The sequence below is a fragment of the Planococcus citri genome, chromosome 3 (assembly GCF_950023065.1).
Source record: "Planococcus citri chromosome 3, ihPlaCitr1.1, whole genome shotgun sequence".
In the NCBI taxonomy this organism is placed as follows: domain Eukaryota; kingdom Metazoa; phylum Arthropoda; class Insecta; order Hemiptera; family Pseudococcidae; genus Planococcus; species Planococcus citri.
The window spans coordinates 47,697,784-47,724,011 of record NC_088679.1 but is presented as its reverse complement, the minus strand read 5'-3'; the positions used below and the strand labels follow the sequence as shown (position 1 = coordinate 47,724,011).

The 26,228-nt window shown below is 31.9% G+C and overlaps 4 protein-coding genes across 14 annotated transcripts in view; 1 reads left to right on the top strand and 3 right to left on the bottom strand.

Moving 5' to 3' along the window:
- sim (single-minded) overlaps positions 1–9,169 on the bottom strand; it is a 41,745-nt gene extending 32,576 nt beyond the window's left edge. Inside the window, exons 1-2 of one of the 3 annotated variants that reach the window (XM_065358167.1) lie at positions 9,018–9,131; positions 3,516–3,784 (exon numbers count right to left, since the gene is read on the bottom strand). Coding sequence is in view for 1 of the 3 variants with exons in the window: in XM_065358164.1 (XP_065214236.1) it covers positions 9,018–9,111 (94 nt within the window). In the remaining 2 variants the exon portion in view is untranslated. Of the gene's footprint in view, positions 1–3,515; positions 3,785–8,893; positions 8,928–9,017 lie in introns of all 3 variants that reach the window. The other 2 variants (XM_065358168.1, XM_065358164.1) reach the window with 2 other exon arrangements.
- A 623-nt stretch (positions 9,170–9,792) lies between these two features.
- Positions 9,793–11,846, bottom strand: Lrr47 (Leucine-rich repeat 47). The gene is made up of 6 exons (XM_065358170.1): positions 11,549–11,846; positions 11,190–11,489; positions 10,917–11,120; positions 10,732–10,844; positions 10,449–10,646; positions 9,793–10,363 (listed from the first exon to the last, which is right to left on the bottom strand). Exons 1-6 carry the CDS (start codon positions 11,702–11,704, stop codon positions 10,033–10,035), a joined length of 1,302 nt encoding a protein of 433 aa, XP_065214242.1. The 5' UTR covers positions 11,705–11,846; the 3' UTR covers positions 9,793–10,032.
- Positions 11,847–11,952: 106 nt separating this feature from the next.
- LOC135841283 (zinc finger protein ZFP2-like) lies at positions 11,953–19,298 on the top strand. 9 transcript variants are annotated; one of them, XR_010557883.1, is made up of 9 exons: positions 11,953–12,090; positions 12,168–12,376; positions 12,469–12,615; positions 12,712–13,815; positions 14,511–14,647; positions 15,216–15,332; positions 15,410–15,484; positions 15,866–16,920; positions 19,085–19,298. XR_010557883.1 is itself a non-coding variant. In XM_065358169.1 (3 exons), exons 1-3 carry the CDS (start codon positions 12,215–12,217, stop codon positions 13,810–13,812), a joined length of 1,410 nt encoding a protein of 469 aa, XP_065214241.1. In that variant the 5' UTR covers positions 11,953–12,214; the 3' UTR covers positions 13,813–13,908. The 9 variants fall into 9 exon arrangements, 1 of the variants encoding a protein (XP_065214241.1); XR_010557881.1 differs by having other exon boundaries at positions 11,953–12,376; positions 15,866–15,983; positions 16,829–16,905; XR_010557880.1 differs by having other exon boundaries at positions 11,953–12,376; positions 15,866–15,983; positions 16,829–16,920.
- A 463-nt stretch (positions 19,299–19,761) lies between these two features.
- On the bottom strand, positions 19,762–26,156 carry Ms (Myosuppressin). The gene is made up of 3 exons (XM_065357222.1): positions 26,124–26,156; positions 25,291–25,528; positions 19,762–19,859 (listed from the first exon to the last, which is right to left on the bottom strand). Exons 1-3 carry the CDS (start codon positions 26,154–26,156, stop codon positions 19,762–19,764), a joined length of 369 nt encoding a protein of 122 aa, XP_065213294.1.
- Positions 26,157–26,228: the final 72 nt, after the last annotated feature.

Sequence of the window (26,228 nt, the reverse complement as noted above, 5' to 3'; positions counted from 1 at the left end):
ACGAATTTGTCACGCCAAATTGCCCGGCTACATGTCTTTTCTGGTTAATTTAACATACATAAAAGCAGACTGCGCATTTCGTATAGTTACAAATTAATATTTATGCAAATGCTCGATGCAGCGTTTATTTTAATTCACTCAAAAGTGTGTACTTCTTAGAGGACCTGTAGATAAGTACTTAACGAAAGGAGGTGTATCTATCCAAATACTAATTTATGAATGCGGATAAGAAGTTAATGAATTTAATAATAAAGTAAATGAGGAATTAAGTAGGTATTCTTATTGGAAGATGATAATGAGTTTATGGGTTCGTATATTATTGGTAACAATATTTTAATTTTACCAATAATATCTGAAAAATTGTTTGAAAGTTTAAATTTTTTCTGACAACATAGGTGGAGGTGCCTAGTTAATCGTTATGCCTACTCAATCAACATCGTAAAGTAAGATACCTATTTAGCTACAGTTTTACGGTAGTCCTCAAAATTAAATAGGATTGAAAGGGAGAAGCTTACGTTAGTGTGTATTTTAGCTTTATCAACTAGTTTTACCTCCAAGAAACTTTTAATGAGTTTTCCATACTGTACATGAGGCTATCAAAATGAGAATTTAATTGATTATTAGGTATAAGTTGGCATGTCTTCGTAATTTTTGTTGTTTCACAGTATTTTTTAAGTTTAAATTAATTTTGAGAGAAGAAAAAAATTGTTAATTTTTTTCACGATTTGGAAGATAAATAAATCTTATTTTTTACAAACTCCTTGAAATTAATTTTGACGAATTAAAAATGTATTTCTGGCTAGTCGGTTTTTTCAAAAAAATTTTGTTCTCATTTTAGTGCTCAAGTTTTTCAATTCTCATTAAATAAAATTATTAAATCATAATTTCATCGAAAAACAATATTTTAGGTGTGGATACATTATCATTTATCTGTTTCGATGTCAACGATTTTAAAAAATAAAAATAAAAATAAATATGAGTTACCTACAGGTTTTACAAAAATCGCCATTTTTTAATTGAAAAATAAAAATTTAATTGATTTCTAATTAGCGCTGCACTGATTCAAAAATCAATAAAACATTTTCAGCTTCTTCAAAAATTGATTCTTTTTACTTTTGAGTTTGATGGAGGATAAAAAGAGAAGGAAAGTCTTACAGCTTACATTCAATAGCAAGGTTTACAAACATTTACCTATGACATGACTAAAGGAATGGGAAATTTTATGAATTTTGCAATTAAATCTAAATTAACTTTTCATCGAGGTATTTCAACGTTTTCATTTTTCATAACGTTTTATAGAAAAAAAACAGTAAATAGATACGTAGATAAATCGTCATTTTTTCAATTATTAATACCACTCAAAGATTCATCCACCCCCCTCCCCACCCCAGCTTGATAGGTTTCTGTTTAACCTAAAAATATCACGTGCAAACAATTATTTTCAAATATACCTATGCCTATTAGATATCATTTTTGCCACACTTTAGAAGCTCTCAATTTGAAAAGGATCAAAAAAAAGTATGACGGAACGATGATAAATATCTGAATTCCAAGGAGTAAAAATTTGCAATTCTCTATGCAAAAATCTCGAATTTTAATACCTACTTGGGTAAATATCAATTTTTAGGTTAATATTTTCCACCCCACTTTCGAAAAAATTGAGAATGTACAGTCATATTTGATGCATTAGAATGCTGTATAAAATCTAGCTCTTTTTCGTGTTGCAGGTAATGTTTTTTATAAGAACATTTTTGATCCGAAAAACAGCAACAAATGGGAACAAATTCTAAAATGAATAATTCACTTTTTTTAAAAAGAGTTAATAAAATTGTAGAAAAAGTAAAATAGACCTATCTATCACATTTTTGCCACCTTTTTAATTAAATCGTATTTTTCTTAATTCTTATTCATCCAAGTACCTACTGGGGCATCCTAACTATCCTTACCTTTTCTTGTTGTTCAATTTTTTTGTATCAATCACAGGATAAAACTAGGTATAAAAAATCGTTACAGTAGATATACCTACTTTGAACTTTCATTCTTTTATTTACAAAATGTCTTAATTGCTGCCTTTTTTTAGGGCAGGCCGAAACAAAATAATTTTAGGAAGGGAGAAGGGAGGACTAAAATATATACCTGGATGACTGAAAATTCAATCATTTCACCCTGAAAATTTCATCTTTATTTTCAATTTGTGTGCAGTTCTTTCCAATTTTTATAGAAAAAAAGAAAATCATCGCGAATTTTTGAACGTTTTTTATCTTCAAAGTCAGTTTTGTCAACATCGAAGATCACCTAGTAAAAAGTTCTTTCCGATATAAGGTGAAAAAAGTAACCGATAGTAACTTATGATAGCAAATAACTAGTAACAAAAAGTATGTAGGTAATCAAGTTACTAAAAAGTAACCATATTATGGCCTGTAATAATCAATTAAACGCAAAAAACTAATACATAAAATTCGTATTGTTGTGATTTCAATTCAAAATCATGCATCTTCAATTGAAAATTTCACGAGTAGGAAGGTATTGGTAAATTCTCAAATTCGAACATTGACTCATTCGGGTTGGTAGCGTTGCTTCCTTTTCTTTGTAAATATGTAGGTGGCTTATAAATAACACTATCAAGTTTTATAAGATGAAATTACAGTATATCTACAAGGAAGTTTGTCATCGGAAATTCACAAAATGCGGGTACCAATACCCGGCCTTTTATTATATCCCAACATTACAAGCACCGATTGTTTATTACGCGAATGAAGACTTAGAACAATAACCCATTAGCGAGGTATCTTTTTTACTTTCCTTGTTGTTTTTGTTTTCAAATCATAAGTATGTAATCTAGATAAATGTTTCATTTTTTCTTTACCCTGAAAACAATTTAACCCCATTTTCATCCTTTTGAAACTACTCCAGCTTCTTCTGAAATGAAACTGTAGGTACCTATCATTTTCGTGTTTTCAGGAATAATGAAAATTGTACGAACGCGATGAAAAAATGTGATACAACTTGAAAATGTAAGATGCCAAAGGCTTATGCTTATGCAAAATCGCGGTTCCTAATTTCGAAAAGTAGTCGATCATTTAAGAAAAAAAAAAAAAAATCATGCTTGTTTCAAATTACATATTTCACTTTGATAACCGAAATCTGTAATAATTACCTACATTCAGGATTCAATTCAGAAAAGTAACCAACTTGAAAAAAAAATAATAATAATGACAATATAATGAACGAAGAATGATAATAAAAAGAATTGACACTGCGCAAGAGGGGAGGGGAAGGTTAGGTAAATATAGCTAGGTACCTATCTAACTTGTATGTAGGTAGGTACATTATTAGACGTGGGTACGTAACAAATACCTACAAGAAAACTAAATTTGTTTAAAAAACCTCACTATCACTAAACAATCACCATCGTATAGGTATACTCGCGAACACAAGAAAACAAAACAATGCAATCCCCTCTCTGTGTAGGTATTATAGGTACATAAAAAGTCTGGTCATTTTTATTGTCTTACCTTGACTGCTTTCGAGGGATAAGGCTTTGGTATGGAAGTTGGAAAAAGTGGTAACTAATTATGGTAGGTCCTTCTTCATATTAACGAAAATTGTGTAAACCAATCGTATCCTCGACTCGACTCTCGAAATCTTCCAATTTCACGAATAGACACGATGACGTCGATAAGTGATAATGATTATGACGATTACCCGATGATGTAATGAGTGCCGACGATTATTACAACTTTGGTACGTGACTTAGCAAACGGAATAACTCGCTAAACTAAATCTGTAACATTCGACAAAAAGCATGTACATAGCCTTACTTAACCGTAGAAGGCGGAATCAAGGAGGAGCCAAATGCAACCAATCCGACAATCAGCTACCCCCCTAATCTATATGAGATGCTCTTGTAAACAAACGTAAAAACCCTGGCGCTTATCAAGGATCAGTGGCGAGCCCTTCAAAAAAAAGGTGCAGTGCACGAGAAAATTTGAAATTCAGCTGCCTGAGCCAGTGCTGATTATACCCGCCCTTCAATTGTTATCTCTCGAGCCGAGTGTTACAGGCCTTTGTTCGATTTTTAAAAGTCAACGCTCGGTAAAGTTCCATTAGCGGTATTAAATTTTATGTGATCAAGTATTTGCCCATGTTTTCTTATACCCGGTGCTGTATTTTATCATTTTATGCGAGACCTGTGGAAAAACTGACTTTTTTCAATTTTAAAAACGTCTTGTTTGTATGTACCTACTTTTAGGTATGCCATCTGCTTAAATAATTTTGTTGAATAGTTTTTTCGCGATAAATATCATCAGCCTGGCGAAGGTGTGTATAGTATAAGAGTTTGAAGCTAGTAAATAAAATGGGTAATGAATAAATTGCTTTCTTTCTTTTCTATTCTTATACAAGAAGGAAAGGCTTTGATGATAAGAGGTATATCGATGAGAGCATGGTACCTGAGTGACAACGACAAATTTGATTGGAGGATTTTTACGTTAAGTACAAATGAATAGGTATGAATAATAGGTATGGTACATAAGTATATCTACCTATTTATAATAATTTTTATTCCAACCTCGAAAACAGCGATTTCACCGAATTTTGGAAGGAGTAACGTAATATGTAAGTTAGAAACAGATACCTACTTGAGAAAAAAAGAAAGTTACAATACAAGTTCTTCTGCATACAATTTTTTTTTACGGCGCTTCAACATTCAGACATACAATTGGGAGAATTTGCTAGCGGAAAAGTAGAATTACGTACTTGCTGGCTATCATAACTGCAGCTCTTAAAAAGTTGTGGAATAAAATAGATTCGGGATAAATTTCAAAATTTACAAATACATGCTGCATTTTTACTTCTTTGCTTAGAGGAGTAATTCTGAGAATTTCAACAATATTAAATTTGTTTTTTTTTACACGGACTCTGACAGATTATCGAGAATCTGGATTTTGGAAGTCTAATCTACCCTAGCCTGTAGGGTAGATAGTAGCTTTTGGAAATGGATTTTGGATGTCACTAATTTTACTGAAAGAGAGAAGAGTTTTAAGGTTTTGAAAGTTTGTGGTAGGAGCCCAAAAAGTATTTTAAAAAGAGATTCAAAAAAACGTTCCAAAATCAGATTTTCGAGAATCCTTGTTAAAAAACAATACCTACCTAGTATACCTATACATAACAACTGCTTTCCCATGATGGCCAAAATTAATATAATGTCTTAAGGATTTAATTGAGAATGAGGTAAATTTTAGAAATGAAGAACTGCAAACGAAACAAACTGAAAAAACTGGAAAGATTGATTCAGGGTAAAAATTGTAACTTGAACTCAAACTTAAGCTTCTGTGAAATTGAAAAGTTGAAAACTAAATTGAAAAAAACATCAGTTTATTACACTTGAAAGTTTTCCCCTGAAAATATATGTAGGTATAGGTACATGGAATATTATTGAATTTTGTCCCAAATATATACTGATTGTAAAACACTAACAATGTCAAAGGCTTATCATTGGAAATTACCACGAACGTAAGTTTTAAAATTTCAGTCAATTATGACAAAATGCAGTCACAGTTTCATAAAACATTGTTACAAATCACTTTAAACTGAATAATATGAGAATATAGCATCAAGATTGCTGAAAGTATAAATTTGAAAAACAGGTGTTTAAAACATGTTAACATGATATACAAACACATGAATAGCATTATTACAATCAATATCAATGATCAAAAAAAAAGTCAAAATTAAGTAAATTGTAAGAAAAGTTATAAGTAATAAAACGTTGCTGAAATGGCTTTAATTTGGAAAAAAATCAGCAAATTTGCACGAGACTCGTTGAAACCACTTCTAAACACAAGAATAAAAAGCATTTTAAAAAACACTGTAAGCTAATGAAATGACCCGATCGCGCAGTGGCAATTCAAGTGGCACCTTTTTTTGTCATCTTAGCTCAGATTAAAAGAAAAACATCACAATTGGTATTTTTGTGAACTGGCTACAGAACAGATTGCACTCCATGTTTATGCTAGTTTTGACAAAATTTTGCCTACGTTGATAAAAACGTCCTTTAATTTCGAAAAATTATTTATCCAACTATAATTTGTAAAAATTCAGGGAGTAGATAAATACTTATTAGCCAAAATATTTCAATCGCTTTATGACACCTTGTCAAACTTTAAAAACAAAAATAATTGATCAATTTCCAATATTTTAAATTTGAGTACCTATACGTAGTCGTACTTTTCTATTACCTAATCTGATTTTTTTTTTACTTTTGAGAACTCGAAATAAAGTGCGAAATTCTTAATATCTAAGAGGTATTTTGTCAGTGTTTCTATTTTGAAAACAATGTCAGACTTTTTAAAAGCTTGAAAAAAAATTGTTGAATTCCTAAATTCTTAGCTAAGTTACATTTTGAAGTCCTGTTTACAATGGCTGTAAAAAGCTACGAGAAAAACGTAGACATTGATAGACAAAATTTCAAAGTTTTTTTACGTTTTTTTTTTTTTTTTTTTTTTCGTATAATAGTAAGTATTATTTGAATCGGTGGGAACAGAAAGGGGCTAAGTCCATTTTCGCAGTTTTCAGGAATAACAAAAAACTGATTTATTCGGAAATCAAAAATTTTTGGTAAACATGCTTAAGGTCATTGTAAGAGGACCCCAAGACACAATTATTAGCACTGTTTAGAAAAAAAAAATATTCACGTGCGCCGGCGCTGTTGCTGCATAAACAAATGGGACTTAGACCCTTTCTGCACTCAATCACCAAAATTTCTCTTGAAATCGCTCGGGCACGAATGGGGCTTGATTCTACATCTAAGTACATCACTTAGACTGCTATCTCGTTTGAATTGACCAAAAACCCCTTGAGGTATAAGACTTTTTGCCAAAGTTTTCAATTTTTTCGTCTTTTTTCTGTACAGAGATAAACTTAAATTTCAAAAAATGGTCTTCTCAAAAATGTTAGTTATTTTTCACGGAATTCAATAAATTTTACAAAAAAAGTCATAAATGCGGATACGCCTCTTTTCTGCACCCAAATACCACTTTCCCGGGAGTTTTGCGGAAATCTGACATCACCAGTCGATGCGCCGTACTTTGAAACCCCCATATCCGTGAAAAAAAATTCCGAAAATGTGACTTGGTCCCTTTCTGTTCTCACCGATTCATTTGTAAGAAGCTGCGGAAGAATAAAATTAATTCTGCTTTTAAGTTAAAAGGGCACATTGAAATTTTGTCTACAAGTGTCTAATACCTACGTTTTTTCCGTAGCTTTTTACGGTCATCATAAACAGGCCTTGAATTGAAAAAGTCTGGACTAACTTCTCTTTAGAACTCAAAACAATTTCTGAAGGATTTTTTCCACGATAAATTTACATTACTTGAACATGCACTTTATAGTGAGACAATATCACCATTATGACGATGGTTTTTTCTCCAAATAGAAAATCATTTCACTAGTTTTCGATTCTCGAAAATCATCAAAAATTCCTTTATGCCCACTTCTTCTGTTCCCCTTCCAATCCAATGGAGGAATGACGATGAAAAGCCCAGGTGGTAGGTTTCCTAGATAACTATCAATGGGTTTAGTTACAATGTTGCAATGAAACGGCGTGATTTTCACATTCATTCTCCATTTTAATCCTTCTTTCAGTTCTAGGGGTGGTCTTAAAGAGAGTAGAAGAAGGGATGAATTGTATATAAAAATCAAAAAGGATTTTAGAAGTTGTTTAGTAGAAATTTAAAATATCGAAAAACTCGCTTAGAATGTCGATACCCGAATGAATCATGTTATTTTTCCCTTCTTCCTTCATTAAAATATAGTCGAACTGCCTTAGAATTTGTTTTGTGCAAATAAAGATTTAAATTACAATTTTTTCCTAGCAAAAAATGAGTCCAATTAAATATCTAATTTTAGCGACATGCAACACCTATCACAAAGCTGCGTAGGTACTTAGTACCTACTACATACATGTACATAGTTACCTACGAATGATTAATTCAAACATGGCACATGGCTATGGTTGGCTAAAAAAAGTTGATACCTTTATCTAGTGAAATGAATTCGTAAATTTTCATGAGTCAGGTTGAAGTTTTAAAAAAATCAATCTCAGAAGTTTTCATTAGAAATTTCTTTGAATTGGAGTAAGGTATAGAAAAAAAATCATGATCTTGACAAGACGCAGAAAAGTTATTCAATTTTGAGATACATCATCTTAAGAAGGTCGACATTGAACAATCACAAAATAATATTTTTGAGAATTTTCATTCATAGTTCAAAGGATGACTTAAAAAAGGCTATCTATTCTTACAAGTCACAGGTACTGATCAACATGATAAAATATCATGAATTCATGAGACTGACGATTATTAAATTAATTAAAATCATCTATCGATTTCATGTTGAAGTTTATTTTAGCACATTATACACATGGGTTGTTTTCCAAATCAGTCGCAATTTATTTCGAATTCAACGAAGAAAATATTAGAAATTTAATTTATATAGGTAGTTATCACGAAGAAAATGAACGTTAGATTTCGCGGAGAGGGAGACGGTAAAAAAAGTACGTTGGTACGTTAATATGTGAATGAACTAGGTAATATGTAGCAGTAGCTACTGAAGAATGGACATTCGCGGTAGATGCCCTTCCGTTTTACTGTTGCACGATTTAATTTGTACCGCCGATACATAGGATGAAAAAGGTTTTGTTTTTAAAAACAGTAGTTGAGCCATTCTATTCAATCCAAATAATTATTAGTTATATGTTTCACATCTGATTTAAAAAACAAAAAAACAAAAAAAAACACACAATTCTACCGCATACTAACGTAGGTAATATTTACACTCTACATACCTACATAGGTTCCTTAAGGAACGTATGTACATACTGCAAATGATTTACCTTTAGAACTGCTCACGAAGATTTTTCAACGCCACTTTTTAAACAATACGCACAATACGAGTAAGTAAATAGGTATCATTAATCCACACCTGTCACATGACGTAACTAAGGAAACTTCACTTACCTAAAATATAATCACGAGTCCATCGATAATTTTTACAACACGATTTAGTTACACTTTTTTTAAAATCTTTCAAACTATGTTTTTGGGTTCTCATTATAACTTCTGTTGGATAACCTAGTGCCCGTCTGAACAAGGACTGATAATTTTTCAGACACTTCCTTTCGATGTGTTGATTTTGCTATAGAAAAACGAATGTTTAAACCTGCTTCGAGAGAAAATAAAACCAACGGGAGATAAGAAGAGCGAGTCTGCTTTTAAAATAGTGACCTACCAAAAAAAAAGAAAGAAAAAAAACGGAAACAGTTTTATGATCATTTATTATTAGGGGATTTTTTGTAACTGTGGAAATGTTATGGAAAAAGATGAACTCGGTTTGTTGTTGTTGTTGTTTTACATCTTCAATAGACATTTCTGCGAATAGGTAGTTGTCAGGTACTAACAACGGATATGTCTTCAGGACCTTTCATTCATTGTTGAAAAAGAGACGAGCGGTCTGTCACATTACCGATTCTGGTCGTAAAAAACGACCTTTAACGTATTCTACCCATTGAAAAGTTTGTATTCATTTAGTAGGTTTGCTTTAGTGATAATAGTGCAGTAGATCACTGACCTACGCCGCCACGCCGCACCTTATTCTTATTTTGATTCCAAGAATTCCTGTTTTAAAAGACAATTTGCATTGTGTTAGTGTTCAGAATTGATTCGAATTTCTATTTCATTTGTTTTTGTATCGTTTACCTATGCCAGGTATGTAGCCTAAAAAAGGAAAATCGAGTAAAAAAATCAATATTTATTTATTATGAATGCTAATTTTACACACTTGTGTTCTATACGCGATTAAAAACTACGAATACGAAAATAAAAAGTATCTTTTTCAAATTGGAATGGAAAAATAAGTTTCCTGTCATTACGAAATTACCTATGTCAATGTGAGACAAGAATGAGACAAAAACGAATTACTATTGTTATTCTAGGATCACAGCTGGAATTAAAAAATACATTTACTGAAACGTTTCTATCCTTCAGTCAATTGGTAAGCACTGTGCTGCGATTGATAATTTTGATTTTTTACTTTTTCACAGCGATCAGCATAAGTGCAAAAGTGGTAATGTAAAAATATATTCCCAATTCCATTTCCTTTATTCTGAATACTTCGAATAGGGCCTTCTTGGAAATCACTTTTCTGAGGATGAATTTTGCTGCTCATAGCGAATTTAACACCTAACAGAGCTTTATAGTATTGGGCTGGTTTGTAAGGAGTTGACTTGGCTCCACAAATACAAAGAGATGAACACCGCAATCTATCCAGTAATCTAATCGGGCAGCTTTCATACGATAATTTACGTCTACGGATAAATAGTCAACATTGTAGCTAAATTATTTTATACGCGAGAAAAACATGCATAGTTGGAATTGAAATTAGGTACGAACCTTTCAAGTCCTCTAACTGCTCTTGCTGCTAAATCTTGTAAACGTAAGGAAGGTATAATATTATCTTTGGAAGGATTAGGAATATGTTGTAGAGTGTTATTCGTTAAATAATTATACGTCAGGTCTATTTCTTCGAGTTTTAGCATCGTGATACTCGCAGGTAGAAATCTCAAGTTGTTTTCAGATAGATTAAAAATCCTGCGGAAAAGAGGCATAGCAATTAGATTTGAATTTAGATATACATGTACATTGAAATCAATCAATACACGAATATTTCAATTACCTCAGTCTTCCTAATTGACCTATTCCTCCTGGTATGTATTTTATACAATTGTTTCTCAAGTTTAACGCATGTAATGATGAATAGTCAATTAAAACAGACGGAAATGATTTTATCTGAAAGCAATTTGAATTAAACAAATTTTACAGACGAATATTATTAACAAGTATTTGATATTGATATTATACCTTATTTCCAGCTAAATTTAAAAACCCTAAGGACTGTCTAATTGGCATTTCATCTAGCCATGCCAGATTCGCGTCAGTTATTGCATTGCCTTCTAAATTAATACGCTGTACACTAATTCGTCCTAGTTTTCTCGGTATTTTCGAAATATTACTGTTGGGAAGTTCTAAAACTTGCAGATTTTCATCTAGTTTGCTCCATCGGTTCTAAACGAATAAAATGATTCAATTATCTATCGAAATAAATGTGATTTAAATAAGAGAAGTGTTTTTTACTCGTGCATTGTGTATCGGTGCCGATGGAGAGCATTTATCCAATACTGTACTGCTAGTGGAATTTTTAGAAAACTTCGAGGTGGTTTGTAATTTTAGTTTGTTTGGTGCAGGAATGACTGGTATGTAATCCATGTTTTCCACAATCTTTCTACTGACTAGTTTCTTCAGGAGGCCGATAAAACGGCTTAAATCCTCAAAAGTGGAGATGATAAGAAGTTGATGAGGCGGTGCTCGAAATTCGATGCCAACTTTCCCATCTTTGATCTCATTCTGATACACTCTTTTCACATTTTCAATGAGCTGGAAACAACGACGTATGAGTGATATTTAATGCAATTAATACAATAAAATAATCTCACCTTGAATTCAATTATACTGCTTCTTGTTACTAAGACCAGTCTAGGTTCTTGAATATGACTTTTTCTTATTCCTAAGTAGATATTTGACTGCACAGGACGTGTGAATGAATTCTTTGGTGAAAGAGCAACTAAACGAACTTGGCAATCGATTATCATTTTCAATATAATGTACCATCAAAATACGCATAAATTGAAAGGAATATAATCAAAATTGTTGGTAAATTTGATTTCGATCTTCAATATTTTAAGATCTCAGATCTTTTCAAAAATTTCTTCTGTTATCTTTTTTTTTGGCGGCTATTATCAATTAAGAGTATTTGAATAAATGCGGAAGCCTGGTATCTTTTTCTCACTTTTTGATTTGAAAAAAAAGTGTTTGTAAAAATGATCACTAGGTGCGCTGCAAAGTTGAGTCAATTGTCAATTCGATTCAATTTCGATTGTCGATCAAGTCATCGATGTATCGACAACTTGTTTTCATTTTCTTATCAATCGTTTTTTATTATCACTTGAAATTTGAATTTGAATTTTTCGTGCTAAAAGTAAGTAGTTGAACCGGTAAAAATGATGTTATATTCGAAAAAGTGTTCAATTTTTGTCTCTTTTAACACTATTTTAGTGTTCCCGAACCTTTAATGATTCGATCCGTCATACTAAGCCGTAAAAATGGATCTATATAGTGTAGATGAACTGATTTTCTTTTGTCGATTATGTTTGCAACGATGTGGAGAACACGAATTTGTCGACATTTACAAAGATGACGATTATTCGACATATTCCAAAGAACTGACGTTATCCCACAAAATTTCAGCCTGTGTTTCTATCGAGGTACAATTTTTAATCAATTAATCCTCTGGTCAGTTTGTATGACTTGTACCTAATATTTCATATTTCATTTTCATGTCAATAATTTGTTGTAGTTATCTCTGTTCAATCATGAGCCGAGGAAGATATGCATAAGATGTTTGAATCATATCAATGCGTGGTTCGACTTCAAGACATCTTGTAACGCTGCAAACGATGTTTTACAAAAATATTTACGCAATGCCGAAGAGAAAAATACACCGGTAATTATTCATTTACTCGCGTAATATGTACTTGAATTTGTTCTGGTTTATGTATGATGATTGATGAAATTATATCATTTCCTTTTTTCAATGCAGGTATTTTCTGGAACGAAGACCGAAGATAGTTTATGCTTTCCAGAAGTTAGTTTGCTGAGTTGTGATACATTGCTGGAGAAAAGTATGAGTTTAAACTCAAATATCTCATCCATCGTACATTATTTTCTAAATCCAGAAAAAAATGATGATAAGATTGGAACTGAATCCCAGAGTGTTGAAGTTGCTGATAGTTTTAGTCAAGAAATTAGACCATGTGATGATAATCAAAAATCAACGTTCAACTCATCGCCCATTTTTCCACCGGCAAAAATGGATGAAGCTAAATCTATAAATGATGGCAGTGGTTACCATTGTACTTTATGCTACAGCAATTTCAATAATTTCTCCTCATTTCTATCTCACGATGAAACCATTCATTCTACGGAAATGCGAAAATATTCGTGCACTGTTTGCGGTAGATTGTTCATTTCTCAAGATCGTTTGAATATACATACTAGATTGACTCATCGAGAGAAAACGCATCAATGTGAAGTATGCGATAAGCTTTTCGTTTCCAAGAAGTCGCTTCAAGTTCACAGTAGATTACATACCGAAAAGTATAAATGTGAAAAGTGTGGTTTCCTGAGTACTTCTAAATTATACCTGAATCAGCATATGCAAAAGCACGATAGTTCTTTTGAATTTTTCACATGTGATATTTGTCAGCAGAAATTTTCCCAAAAACAGTCGCTTCTTCGTCATAGCAAGCTGCATTCGAAGAACCATGGTAAATGCTTCAAGTGTTCGATTTGTTATTTATTATTCAGATCGAATAGTGAACTTGTAGCCCACAAGAGTAATACGCATAACGGAACCAATACATCGCGAACTCTTAAATGCAGAACATGTAACGAGTTATTTTCATCACGGAAAACGCTCATTGTTCACCAAAAGAGACACCAAGAGCCTCAGTTTAATTGTTCTGTATGTGAGAAAAAATTCAAATCGAATTATGATTTACGCATTCATATGGGTACACACAGCGATAGCAAGAATTTCAGTTGTTTCCACTGTAATAAGAAGTTTAGTTTCAATAAATCTTTGACGAAGCATTTGAAGAACTATTGCCCTAGGGTGCGTTCTGATCTCATTGTAGTTTGAAATGTAAGTTTTTTTGTTTTTGTGTTTTTTTTTTGTTTAATCATCAATTTTTATTGCATTTTTTCTCCCCAATAAAATCATTTTCGCTACCTACAACGGATTACTTCAAATTTATTTTGTTCAAAGAATTGGAATGTAAATGAATTTATTGCATGATAAATTTGATTATAACAACGTACAAAATACTTTGCGTAGTGGTATTAACATTAACAAAGATAATTAATTATATTGCTTATTTCAACAATTAATTACAGTGAAGTACGCATTAATTTATTTTTCAAGAAAAACTTACATGAAAATTTTTGATTTTCTTTTAAAAAATGTTCAATCGTGTGTAGAATTTATAAAATTTAATGTTGCTCTTTGTTTTTTTGTGAAATTTATTAAAATTATTACCTATAATTTATTATACTGGATTCGAAGATTAATTCTGAATCAGCCCCGCTCTAATAATATGTATTAAGGTAATGTAATATTAATTTTGTTCAGTGATGTAATGTTTGAAGCGGTCTTAGATGTATGTATTTTTTTATTTTTTTAAATTTTTGTCTGGTGTCAACAGCTTTACTTTACTTATTGTTTTGAATTTCGTTGCTAGATTTTTATTTTTATTTTGCCCCAGACTAATTTTTCTTTCACCAATGATTTATTTGCGCTTTTATACTTCTTTTCTTATATATAATTATTTTTGTGAACAGCGATGAAGTTTGCGTGTTGAGTGCTATTGGAACTGTTGCGTTAGTAAAGATTTACGATGGCTGTAGGTACTTTCTTTTTGATGGAGAACTTTGGTAATAGGAATCCAGCAAATAAATCTGTGAATATGGAAAACGAGGTATGATTTTGGTATTATAGCAGCGAACACTGTTTTGTCCGTATTCAGTTTTTCTCTCCAATTTTAAAAAATTACGTAATTATAATTAAATTTACTTATAGAATAAAGAAGAATATTTTGCTGGCGCTAAAACATGTGCTATTGAAGTAAGATCTTTGTAATGCTCATTGACGTAAATACTTTAATATTTTTTGAGAATGAGAAATCCGCAATGATTTCTAGTCTCGTCCACGGAAAATTAATTTTCGGTTCCTTACCTTATATGTTCCTAAAAATATTCAACTTTTCGCTCATGTTTATCGATATCGTCCAGTAGTTTCAATAAGATTTTTCTTCGTATTGTCCAAGCAAGTACCTTTTTTTTAGTGCATTTTTTCCAATCAAAATTTTTTTTATTTTACTTTTATTGGGAGCACAACATTGGGGCACACCCCCACCTCTTCAACGTGCCACAAGGCTTTTATGAGGGGTCAAGCAAGTACCTAATTACGATGCATATCTCATGAATATGTAATAGTATATTTCTTCGCCAAAATTGAGCAAAATTAATAATGGTCTTGTTTTTCAGCGTTTATGTATGAAAATCCATATCCGTATCCATTCCCTATGTAGTTTGGGTAAAGTTTCTTTCAAAATGGATATTCCTGAATCCTGACGACCGACGAGTTACAGATTGGAATCGTTGGTAAGTAAATATAGTTTTACGGTTTTTACGCTCATTATCGTGGCAGCTATTCAATTAATTTTATTCTATTGTTTCAGGCATGGCAATGGGTTTAAAAGAACCAGAAAACGCATTCGAAAGTGTTTCTACTAGCTGTTTGTCTTTTTCAAAATGTAAGTTACTAAAAAATATTTGTTATAATGGTTTTGTGCTCCCCTACAAATTTCTCGCAGTTTTAAAAATTTTTGAGCATTTTCATTTCTCCGCAAATATCTTTTAGAGCTAGAAAAGTCAGTGCGACTGCTCTATGTCCAAAAAATGAAAATGATATAATTTTTTAGTACAAAATGTTGAAGGAATTGAACCTCGATCCATGCCCTAAATGTGAATGTAGAGATAACAATCATCAATTTTCTAATCGAAAAAGTTCTGCAACTAGGCGAATATTTTAGCCCCTTTCATATCAAAATTATTCCTTGAAATTCGTATACGAAAATCACCGAAATATTGATTTTTAAAATTTTGAAATTGAGAACATATAACTTTTCCCTCAGGAGTCGCCTGTTCCAAGACCAGACGACCAGTGTGCTCTAAATATGTGCATAGATTGATGTATTATTTAGTGTTGGCCATGAGAATATTCTCAGTGCGAACATTCGTCAATATTATTAGGTACGTGGTTATTTTTAAAATTATCAAATATTCGCGTTTGAGGAAAATAAAGAGTCCAAATTTTGACGAAACTTTGATTTTTGCTGCAAATATTTGCGAACATTACGGAATATTTTGCTTTAATAAATTCAATACCTATGTGTGTGAAAACCAGAGTGTGCATCAGTTATTTTTGCTTGAGAATTTGAAAATAAATTATTTGGAATTAGAAAATTTTCATCAATGTTCGCAAATATTCGCAGCAAAAATCAAAATTCGCGAATGTTGTCAACACTAGATTATTTATATTTTAACTGTTTAGGCACCTAATCGAAAAATTCTTAAATTGAGCAAACTTTCACTACCTATTTAAAGATAAATTTTTCCTACCCCTTCAATTTAAAAGTCCGGCAAAAAAACAGATGAATACGTATTTTGCTTAAGTACTAATCATACCATCCATTTTCATAATTAACGAGTATTTATTTGTCTTCGTCTATTTTGGTTGAGTCATTTAAGACAGCTATTTATATTTAAGGAGCTGTAGAATAAAATGATGTACGTAGACGTTACTGTTCAGCTTTACCCCTCCAAATCTCAGTATATCGACAAATGTACATACATACTCAGTTACTCACATCATTGAATTTTAAATTACTTGCGTCTTCTGAAAGAATGTTGGTAGTGTCTCACGTTCCGTCAAATATTACAAAATGAGTGACGTCTATTAGAACACCAAGTCATGAAAATGCCGATTTTCTTCAACCCCTTTTTTTATGTTAGTTACATACATAGAATCCAATTTCTTTTATAATTCTCGTATTTTATTTATTTTTTCTTACTGTAAGCGACGGTTTAATCCTCAGTGCGAATACTGAAAAGGATCTCGAACCATTGGATGCTTTGATTACTTATATACTCGTCGAAAACAGATGACTATAACGTAAGAAACTCGTACGTAAGTTGATTACAATAGCTCTTATTCATTACCATGGGCATGGGCGTACAATTTATAAAAATTTGAAAATTTTATTCGCTTTTGTAATTTAACAGAATGAATTATTCGATAACGAAATACATACCTATCATCTCACTGTCGTACATTCGGGGGGCTAATATAAATTTTTATTTGGGTAATTTGAATTTCGTCTTCATTCGCGAAAGTACCATGGTGAAAGAGGTACGTATACGTCCTACTCCTAGATATACGACACGACGATGTACCTACACATTATATGCGTCCCTCGAGAAACCTCGGTTAAAAAGTTTTCTCTTACTTCACAGCAAACCGGCGGTGTAAATAATTTCGTAAATAGTCCCTAGTGGCCACGAATCGCATATAGATATATCATTTAAAGCGGAATGGAAAAGTATAGCTATGGTGATTTAGAATATCAATTAGATATATATTTACTACAGCAAAATTTTCATTTGCAAGTATTCCAAGGAAAATAGTAAATGTATATCTGAGGGATATTAAATTAAATGGATAAATTTTGACCAAATTCTAATATCTATGGTACATTTTTTTCTGCTTTAAATTGACTCTTAAAATTGAATGTCTGAGAAATATACCATGGATGTATCAATATCACCAGTAATTTAGAATTCCAACTTGAGAAAAAGTGTATATCTATTCTTCATTCATTAGCTATTATGAATAACCCATTTCAAAAATAGCAATTTACCCAAAAGGATTCGAAAAATATGCTATAAATCGCCTATAGACATCTGTTAATATCTATAGGCGATCTATTAGACATTGTTCAATGGTTTTGGAAAACGGTTATTTTCAAAATTTGAATTTACCTAATAGATTTTGTTCAATATCTATAGGCGATTTATTAGACATCCTTCAAATCGTTTTAGAGAAACGTTATGTTTTAAATTTGAATTTATCATCATCGTCAGTAATAGAGTTGAGTGTGCACAGTGATGGTGTCTTTTTGTGTGCAGTGGAATCAATTTGATTCTTATTTGATTTGTAATTAAAGTAATTTTATTCGCGATTGATTTTAATTAAATATGTGAAGTGCAAACTCACGATCGAGAGTGATTTTAATTAAATAAGCTATGTGAAAATCAAACAAAGTGCTCAACAGGGGAAAACTATTGCCAAAAATGTCAGTGCCTTTAACACCATATTGCCTCTTTCTAATGGTACTAAATTTTTTGAAATCTGCAAGTCTTTTTTGTGAAAATTACGATTTTACAAGTAAAAAAGTTTTTGTGATTATTGTCTCAACTTTATACTTTTCGCACACCAGAATTTTTGAACCACTGCGACAACCATATTATTTCAAGGTGCAAAATTATAGAAAATTTTATCCTCTTTCCAATGGCACTAAAATTTCAAGATCCACAAAAGTTTTCTTGGAGAAAATCACGATTTTACATAAAAGCTGAAAAATGTACAGTGGGATTCATTGTTAGGTACCTACAAATATCTACCATTCTCTGTTCGTATACAACATCTTCATAGCACTTGTGTATAGCTACATTGGAATGTCTGTGCGTGATTCATAAAATATAGAAAAGAATCGCGTATAGCCAGCTTGGAATATCTATGGGCGATTCATATAATCTCAAAGGAATCGCTAAAATACGTTCATTTCATATATACATACGCCATTTGGGAAAGCTACTCATCAGTTATCCATAGTATATTTTAAAGCGCATAAAATAATGATTGACAAATAGCGAATAGATATCTATGACTTCTACAAGAAATAATTTCCAGACATTCAAAAGGCAGTAAAATAGATCTATTATTTGGAAATTTGTATATCCTACAACGATGTATGAGACATGTATTAGCTTGAAATGGTGCAAAAACGCTATTAATTTGATGGTTTTTTAGCGATTAAAGATATTCCACAGCCTTTTGAATGTCTGGAAATTATATCTCAAAGACATCTATGGGCTATTCGTGGCCGCTAGGGAGTCTCTTGTCCGATGTCACTTCGATAGTTAAATCACACGCTGCAGGTATCGGTGGCAACGCCGTAGTCGACTTTTTTGTCAACGAATATGCATGTTGAGTAGACGTACGTCCTTGCGACGTTTATTTTATTCCTATTGTAATTTTCTGTTGTTTTAATTGATCGTCGTTTTCTCATCAGGGACAGTGTTTGATTAATGTCGGCGGTGACATATCTACTCGTAGTGCAATACTCTCTCAGAACTTATCGTTTGGATACGTGTTAACTGTTAATATCGACAAACTGGGATGATGCTTAATGCTCAAGTATTATTATAACCATAAAGGCCAGCCACATGTTTTTTTTAAATCGTTCATGTTCGTAAATTTTAATCAATATATGTATTTTTGAGTTATGCGACGTCCATGTTTAATTAACTAAAAACGATCGAATTACCAGTTTTCGACGAATCTACACACTATAGCGAATCTAAGTATCTTGGGAACCAATTACGGTCGATAGGCAATATCGTACGTAAAGAAATGTAACTTGGAATTTTATATCCGACCAAAAAGGCAATGTACCTACTCGTAATCGTGTGCCATACTGTGGTCAATTATTCTTTCTCAGCGAAAAATAGCGAGTACCTAATTTAAAAGTAAAAGAAATCACTAATCCGCTGTGTATGTCAATAACAAATTGGTCTTAATCGTGTATTTTTAATTATCTACAGGTAGAGAGAACTTAAAATGACTACAGACATTATTTTTGTTGTTTTGAAATTATGGAAATTGTGTATTAAACATTTTTTTTTTCAATCAATTGTAAATGAAATAAAAACTTAAAAAGTACATTTATAAATATAGAATGGTGATTAATCAACGACGACGTCTTCCAAATCTAAGAAACACGTGATCCAGGTCTTGCCTTTTCACGCTGTTGTCGAATCGTTCGTTACTGTTACCGGCTCTTAAATCTGAAATCAGAATATTGTTTTGGTTATAAATAACTATATTATTTGGTATCTAGTTAAAATCACATAATTTTTATGTTTTATGAATAGGAATCTAGTAGTCTGGAGAAAGGGAGAGGGGGGTTCGCGCACTGGCTTTTTACAACGTTAAAGCTTGGATTACTTTCGCATTTTTTTTTCTTCTTCTTTGAAAATTACAGATAATCTAAAAATTTACTGGACCCTTCATAAGTGTTTGAATTGACACCAATCCATTCGATTCAGCAATCCAAAAATTAATCTCGGTTCTGTATAGGCACTAGAATTTAATCTAATTTTGATATTTTGATGAGTAGGTACCCAAGTGGATAAAACTCCAATTTCTAAAAATCCCCTAATAAAACTCAAAAAAAAAAAAAAAATGGAATTCTGTACTCAAGATTTTGCTGGATGGTGCCCGAAAACTTATTTTTATACCAAACATGAAATTTCAAGATTTTGAATTTTCTTTTTTTTACTTATGCATGAGGATTCTTTTGAAAGTCGACTCAAACAGGTGTAAAAAATGTTAATTCAGCATCTTTGAAAATCATTATATTATGTATGTTTCTTTCAGAATTTAAATGCGCCGAAAACGTTTAGGAACCACTTGGTGTTTTCGTACCATTGACGGCGCATCGTTAAAAAAACATGTTAAAAGAATTGCATACTCGGTTCGCATGTGAATACCTACATGAAAATCAATATGATATTTTCTATTAATATGTACAATAAAACAAGTGAACGCTCAAAAATATTTTGATACAAGTCACAGAATTTTCAATTTTTGAGCATTTCCGACCAAGCTTCTTCTGAGTTTTGTCTCAAATTAATATAAAAAATGCATTCAGCGTCTTTGAAACTCCTTCTTTACATACAGTCTACACGTTCATTTTTGAAATTGAAATTTTTACAGATCACTGAAAGTTTGTTGCATTATTTTAAATAACGTGTTAATAGGAAATTGCATACCTGATTCGCCGTAAATACAAATGTGGTACGTGAAAATCAACATGATATTATGTCTTTTAGCTCTCGCGAAGAGCGCATCTACTTTCTTATCAGTCACACAATTTATTCATCAAAATAATTCAAATACGTATTCGAATCATTCTTATTTTTTTTCTCAAAAATTTCATAAATTTTTATTCAAAAAAATAATTTTAGAAGTACCTAATGAAAATAGCGAAGAACGTTAATTTGAATAAATAACATGAGTAATTTGAAAAACAATAATCGATAGGTGACGGATGAATTTTTATGTATGTATTTACAATTTTTTAAATCAAAATTTGAAATATAACATCCCAAGAATATATCCATGATTTGAAAGTGTTCATTCTGGTGCCTTACCTGAGATAGGTTAGCATTTAGGTGAAACTTGAGGTCACTTTTTCCCAATACATAAACAAGATTTCACATCAGTTGACATATTTCCCTATTTACTTCCAATTGTAAGATATCAAAAAACCGATGAAACTAAAATAAAAGTCATAAACTCTACACACCAAACCTCAGTAAATCTCAAACATTATTTTCCTTCACAAATATTGGGGAAAAATCTGTCCCTGTCCGTGTATGTACCTAGTGTCGTGACAATATAATCGATGTCGATTTATTCGGACTGTTTTTATTCTTATAAAATAATCGCAGCTGTAAAAAATAAATCGCAAAATACGTGGGTACGTGCACGTAGTTGGTAGTGGCCTACCTAGATTTTACCGACGGCTACAGCCGAATATTATAATTGGAGAATTTTCCGTCGACGACGACGGGTTTCCAATACATAACGTAATCGCGTTAGCATTAAAAATTTCCAAAAACACGAAAGACGAATAGGAAAAAAAGTGTACCTAGCTATGAATCATGTAAATTAAATTAATCCGTAGTATTACATTGTTATTGAATTTAACAATAGAGGAAACGCCGAAAGCTGAATTACATTTGCGAATTTCAATTCCATCCGTATTCGAATTGAAATTTCGTTCACGCTTTTTTTTCCTCAATATTTTCCTTTCCGTAAACGTGTGCAACGCGCTGAATAACGATATGTTCTATACGTATTGAAAGGGTTACAGCAATTAAAAACACCTGCTATCGTCGCGGTTTTATTACTTTTTTCATGTGGTTATTCGCACGTACGAGTTCACGAACGTTTTCATAATCTTATCGTTAGTATATTGTTCGCACGAGTTTATGTAAGGGATGTGTATTATGTGAGATGAGAAATCTTATAATGCAGCGTGTTTTCCAGCAAGCATATGTATGTATTACGAAACGACCTGTTGATGGTGTCGAATAAGTGGGCTCTATGTGTGTATTGTGTATAGACAGGGACTGGCACTAGCTACCCTTTGTACGTATATCTACGATTTAAATTTGAACTTACACTCATACTCATACGTTTAGAGTAAAGTTTGACGTATGAGGACATTTTTGGAGCACCTTGCGAGATACATTAAGGTATTTTTTGATCGATAGGAAGGTATTAATTCGTTGCTTAAAATAAGATGTAGGTATTTTAGGATAGGTAGATTATTGCCAAGTGTGCATACTAATATGCACGCCTCAGTCATTTTACTGTGCTCCTTTTTTTTGGGGAGGGGGCAGGTAAGTAATTAACTAACTTGGGCAGAGGGACATATTATTGATGTTTGGAGATAAATTTTGCAATACGGAAAAAAATCAAGAAAGTAGTGAAAGACGAAATGTTGGAGAACGTATATAGCAAACATTGAGAACTTTACGTTGAATGCTCGATAACACGAAGATAATAAAAATAGCTACTTACAAATATTTACGTGAGTAAAAAGGGAGATGAAATGAACCCCAAGTACAAGCTTTCCAGTTTTCTTATCGAGAATATTAACAGCGACATACTTGTCATAACTAAGTACCTACATATAATCGAATATGTGGGCATGGTATTATATCTGCAATGCTTGTGGCGTAAAATTTTACCCAATAAAGCTAAGTTTTTGTATTTACGAAAGATTATTTTTTTAAATTGAAAATTTTCTTCAGGTAGGCTACATTAGTACATAGTAGGTCGCCAGACAACTTGTTTTAGTTTGGCATTTATGTATATCTATTTTTTTTCATAAAGAAAAGAATTTCCTCTTGTCAGTGGGTAAGTACTAGGCAGTAGATACGTACTCGTACAAAATTTGTACAAATAATTGGAGTTGACCAAAAATTGTATTTATTTAGAAAAGGAGTTCTGCCATTTATTCGTGAACCTTTTTTTTTTGTGCAACCTTCCGGCTTTTTGGGAAGAATATGTACGTTTCACGTACAGGTATTTTTGCTCAGTCACAATACGAGGTGTCTTTTTTTCAAACGACTCCCATTCTTCGGATTTACGTAGGTAAAACCAGGTAAGAGAAATTATAAGGATTCTTATTTGTAATCGGTGGCATTTTTTTAATTTTTTTTTTCTCGTTTTAAACTTCTGAAGCTGTTCCGTTTTATGGAAAAAGTACCTAATCTTCTTTGTAGAAATTTTTCATCTTTTTATGTTCTGACTAATTAGTGCCGGTATCTCTTACTTTTATTCATCCCCCCTCGTCCGCCCCCCAAACTTGAAAGGAAGTATTACTGATTTATGCGAAATCAAAAATTGCTTATTTTTATTATACTCGTAGGTAAGTACATTAAACTTACAAGGTAGGTGCCCCAGGTGACATGCACCGATTTCAATGATTCTTGCACCATTGGATAGAGGACATCGAACTTAGTCAACCACAAAATTTTCAGCTGCTGAAGTTGATATTTCAGCCTTCCAGGGCAATTTTTCGATTTTTTCAAAATTTCAATGTGAAAATCGAAAAATTGACCTGGAAGGCTGGAATATCAACTTCAGCAGCTGAAAATTTGGGGTTAGGCTATGTTCGATGTCCTCTATCCAATGGTGCAAGAATCGTTGAAATCGGTGCATGTCACCTGGGGCACCTCCCTTGTTAGTAGATGAACGGTGGGATGAAAAACGCAAGGAATTATTGAATAAACTATTAACATTTCTATATTTTATTTTTTTATGATTTTTTAATATTGGTTGAGGAGTGAGTATTAATACTGCCTCCCCAACCAAATACCACTTCTTCTGGGTCGGAAAAAATAACGAAATTGAGAAATAATTCTTATACAAATGATCAACTTTGAACATAACAATAAAACATATCAAAATTAAAAATGAAATCCACCCTTTTAAGTTTTGAATAGGAAGCCTAACTTTAAATTTTGTAAAAAAAAACTTTAATTGTTTGATATTAAATTTATTGAATCAAAAATTAAACTAAGTAGGTACTTAAGTAGAATAAAAAACCTTATTCTGTGACAAAAATGTGTAAGTTTAAAGAAGTTCGAAGTAAAATTCTTTCTAACGGTTGAAATGTACGCTTTGGTATATTTTTCTCTGGAGATAAATTTCACGAAAAAAATACTTACACAGAACTGTAGTGCGTATAAAAAGGGCATAATATCGGTATCGTTTTTGTTTTTGGTTTCGTGTTTTGCTATCATAATAATATCGGTTTAGTAAATGTTTAGAAAATTGAAAAATTTTATGTTAAATTTTTTTTTGCCCTGCTGGCACTTCTAGCGTTATTAAATTTGCCTTTTACTTTAAATTTACAATCATAAAGTCGAAACGATATCTAATGAAAGCAAAAAACAAAAATTCATTTTTCACATTTCAGATACCTACGTACGATTTTATTTACACAAAAAAAGGAAAAATAATCATCTCACACACGAAGGGTTGGAAAAATTATCAAAATTGGTTGATAATGACAAATTAGAAACCAAAAAGAAAAAACAAAACGAAACGCTACTCATTTGTATAACAGTTTTAGCAATAATGTATTTTAATCGTCCCTAGTTTTTTTTGAAGGGTCAAGCCAAATAAGATAAAAAAACGGCCTTTTCTTTGATTTTTTTTGTTAGTGACTTCAAATGATGTCCTTTGATGAGAACATTGTTTCCAGAAGCTGTTCAGTGTTCATTCCTCCGCCCTCGCTACGTCTTCACAGATTCTTGGCCATTTTATGACCTTATTTTATTTTTATGTTGATTCGCGTAGGTAGGTGGGTAGGTAGGTAGGTAGGTAGGTAGGTCTAGGTATCTACAAACGAAAGGAATTCTCGCTCTTGTGCATAAGTTACATCTTGTGTAGGTACAGATTTCCTCCTCTATTATTTTTGGTTCATATTTTTTTTTCGTTTGAAAATTTTCAAACATGAAAAATCTAAGCAAAGTAAAGAGAGCTATGTAATTTCTTTAAAAAAGAAAAAAAACGCAAAATCATCCTTCGCTTCGGTTTTTTTGATTCTATTGTTCATATACGAGCCCACAATATTATGAAAAGCTATACGACAATGTTGTTTTTTTATACAGTACCTAAGTAAAAAATGCTTACATTGTAATTGTCGCGGTGCTTTTTCTTCAATATATGATTCCATTGCATTTGATAACTGATAAATGGTTGACAATGCGGCACATACTTTACGTAATTGATACGGCGCTTCTTCTATAACATTTGGATCGCATTGTGGTGGTGGTGAAATTGTATCCGCTTTACATATATTTAATGTGATTGTGGCGGTTGTCAGAAATGCGAAGACATACAGGAATTTCATCTTATACGTACACAGGTTCTGCGAAACAAAAATATTACATTTAAAATGAGATAAATTTTGGCGAATTGAAACGTACCTAATGTAACAATAAATCACGTTGAAATAACCGAAAAAATGCATTGAAAATCAATTTCCAATTTGCCTACCTAACGCGTGTATTTTTTCAAAATTAATGCTTTTGTTTTTTATTTTATTTCAAGCTGGACGGAAGTAGAAAAAAATCTTACCCGTCAGTAAATCTTATTAATAACGTTAAAACAATTGTAACATTCTGCCTCTTCCTTTTTTTTAGAATAATTTTTCGTTTTCTTACTTTCCATTCTACACATAAGTATCTATAGCCCTATGGGGTGGAAAATTTCAGTTGGTAGATAAATAATGAGAACTGTTGAAGAAGTCGATCTAATCGCTATTATATTACGTAATAATATGAAGACAAAAAATTTTCCGTAAGTGTTTTTCAAAGGTCAAAAATTTGACCGAAAATTCATTTAATAATCTCAACGACTACCACTCGACTAATTACTCAAAGACTTTCAGGTAAACTCCAGCTGCGTGAGAATCAACTACGGTAATTAAAAGTTGAAAGTTGTTTTAAAAATTCATTTCTTACTCTATTACAAAACCATTTCGTCACTAATTTCATTTGGCGGGATATTTTCGAAATTTTTTTTTCAAGCGAAACTAGCGTTCAAGCGTAGCCATTGTTATTTGTTCA

Bases quoted from the DNA above. Each gene is read 5' to 3' on its own strand.
- Lrr47 (XM_065358170.1), bottom strand. From the start codon at position 11,704: ATGATAATCGATTGCCAAGTTCGTTTAGTTGCTCTTTCACCAAAGAAT. The intron at 11,490-11,548 runs GTGAGATTATTT...CGTTGTTTCCAG, and splicing joins GCAGTATAATTGAATTCAAG to CTCATTGAAAATGTGAAAAG. The intron at 10,845-10,916 runs GTATAATATCAA...AATTGCTTTCAG, and splicing joins TAAATTTAGCTGGAAATAAG to ATAAAATCATTTCCGTCTGT.
- LOC135841283 (XM_065358169.1), top strand. From the start codon at position 12,215: ATGGATCTATATAGTGTAGATGAACTGATTTTCTTTTGTCGATTATGT. The intron at 12,377-12,468 runs GTACAATTTTTA...AATTTGTTGTAG, and splicing joins CAGCCTGTGTTTCTATCGAG to TTATCTCTGTTCAATCATGA. The intron at 12,616-12,711 runs GTAATTATTCAT...TTTTCAATGCAG, and splicing joins CCGAAGAGAAAAATACACCG to GTATTTTCTGGAACGAAGAC.
- Ms (XM_065357222.1), bottom strand. From the start codon at position 26,156: ATGAAATTAGTGACGAAATGGTTTTGTAATAGA. The intron at 25,529-26,123 runs GTAAGAAATGAA...TTTGTTTCGCAG, and splicing joins CGAAATGGTTTTGTAATAGA to AACCTGTGTACGTATAAGAT. The intron at 19,860-25,290 runs GTAAGCATTTTT...TTCTGATTTCAG, and splicing joins AGCACCGCGACAATTACAAT to ATTTAAGAGCCGGTAACAGT.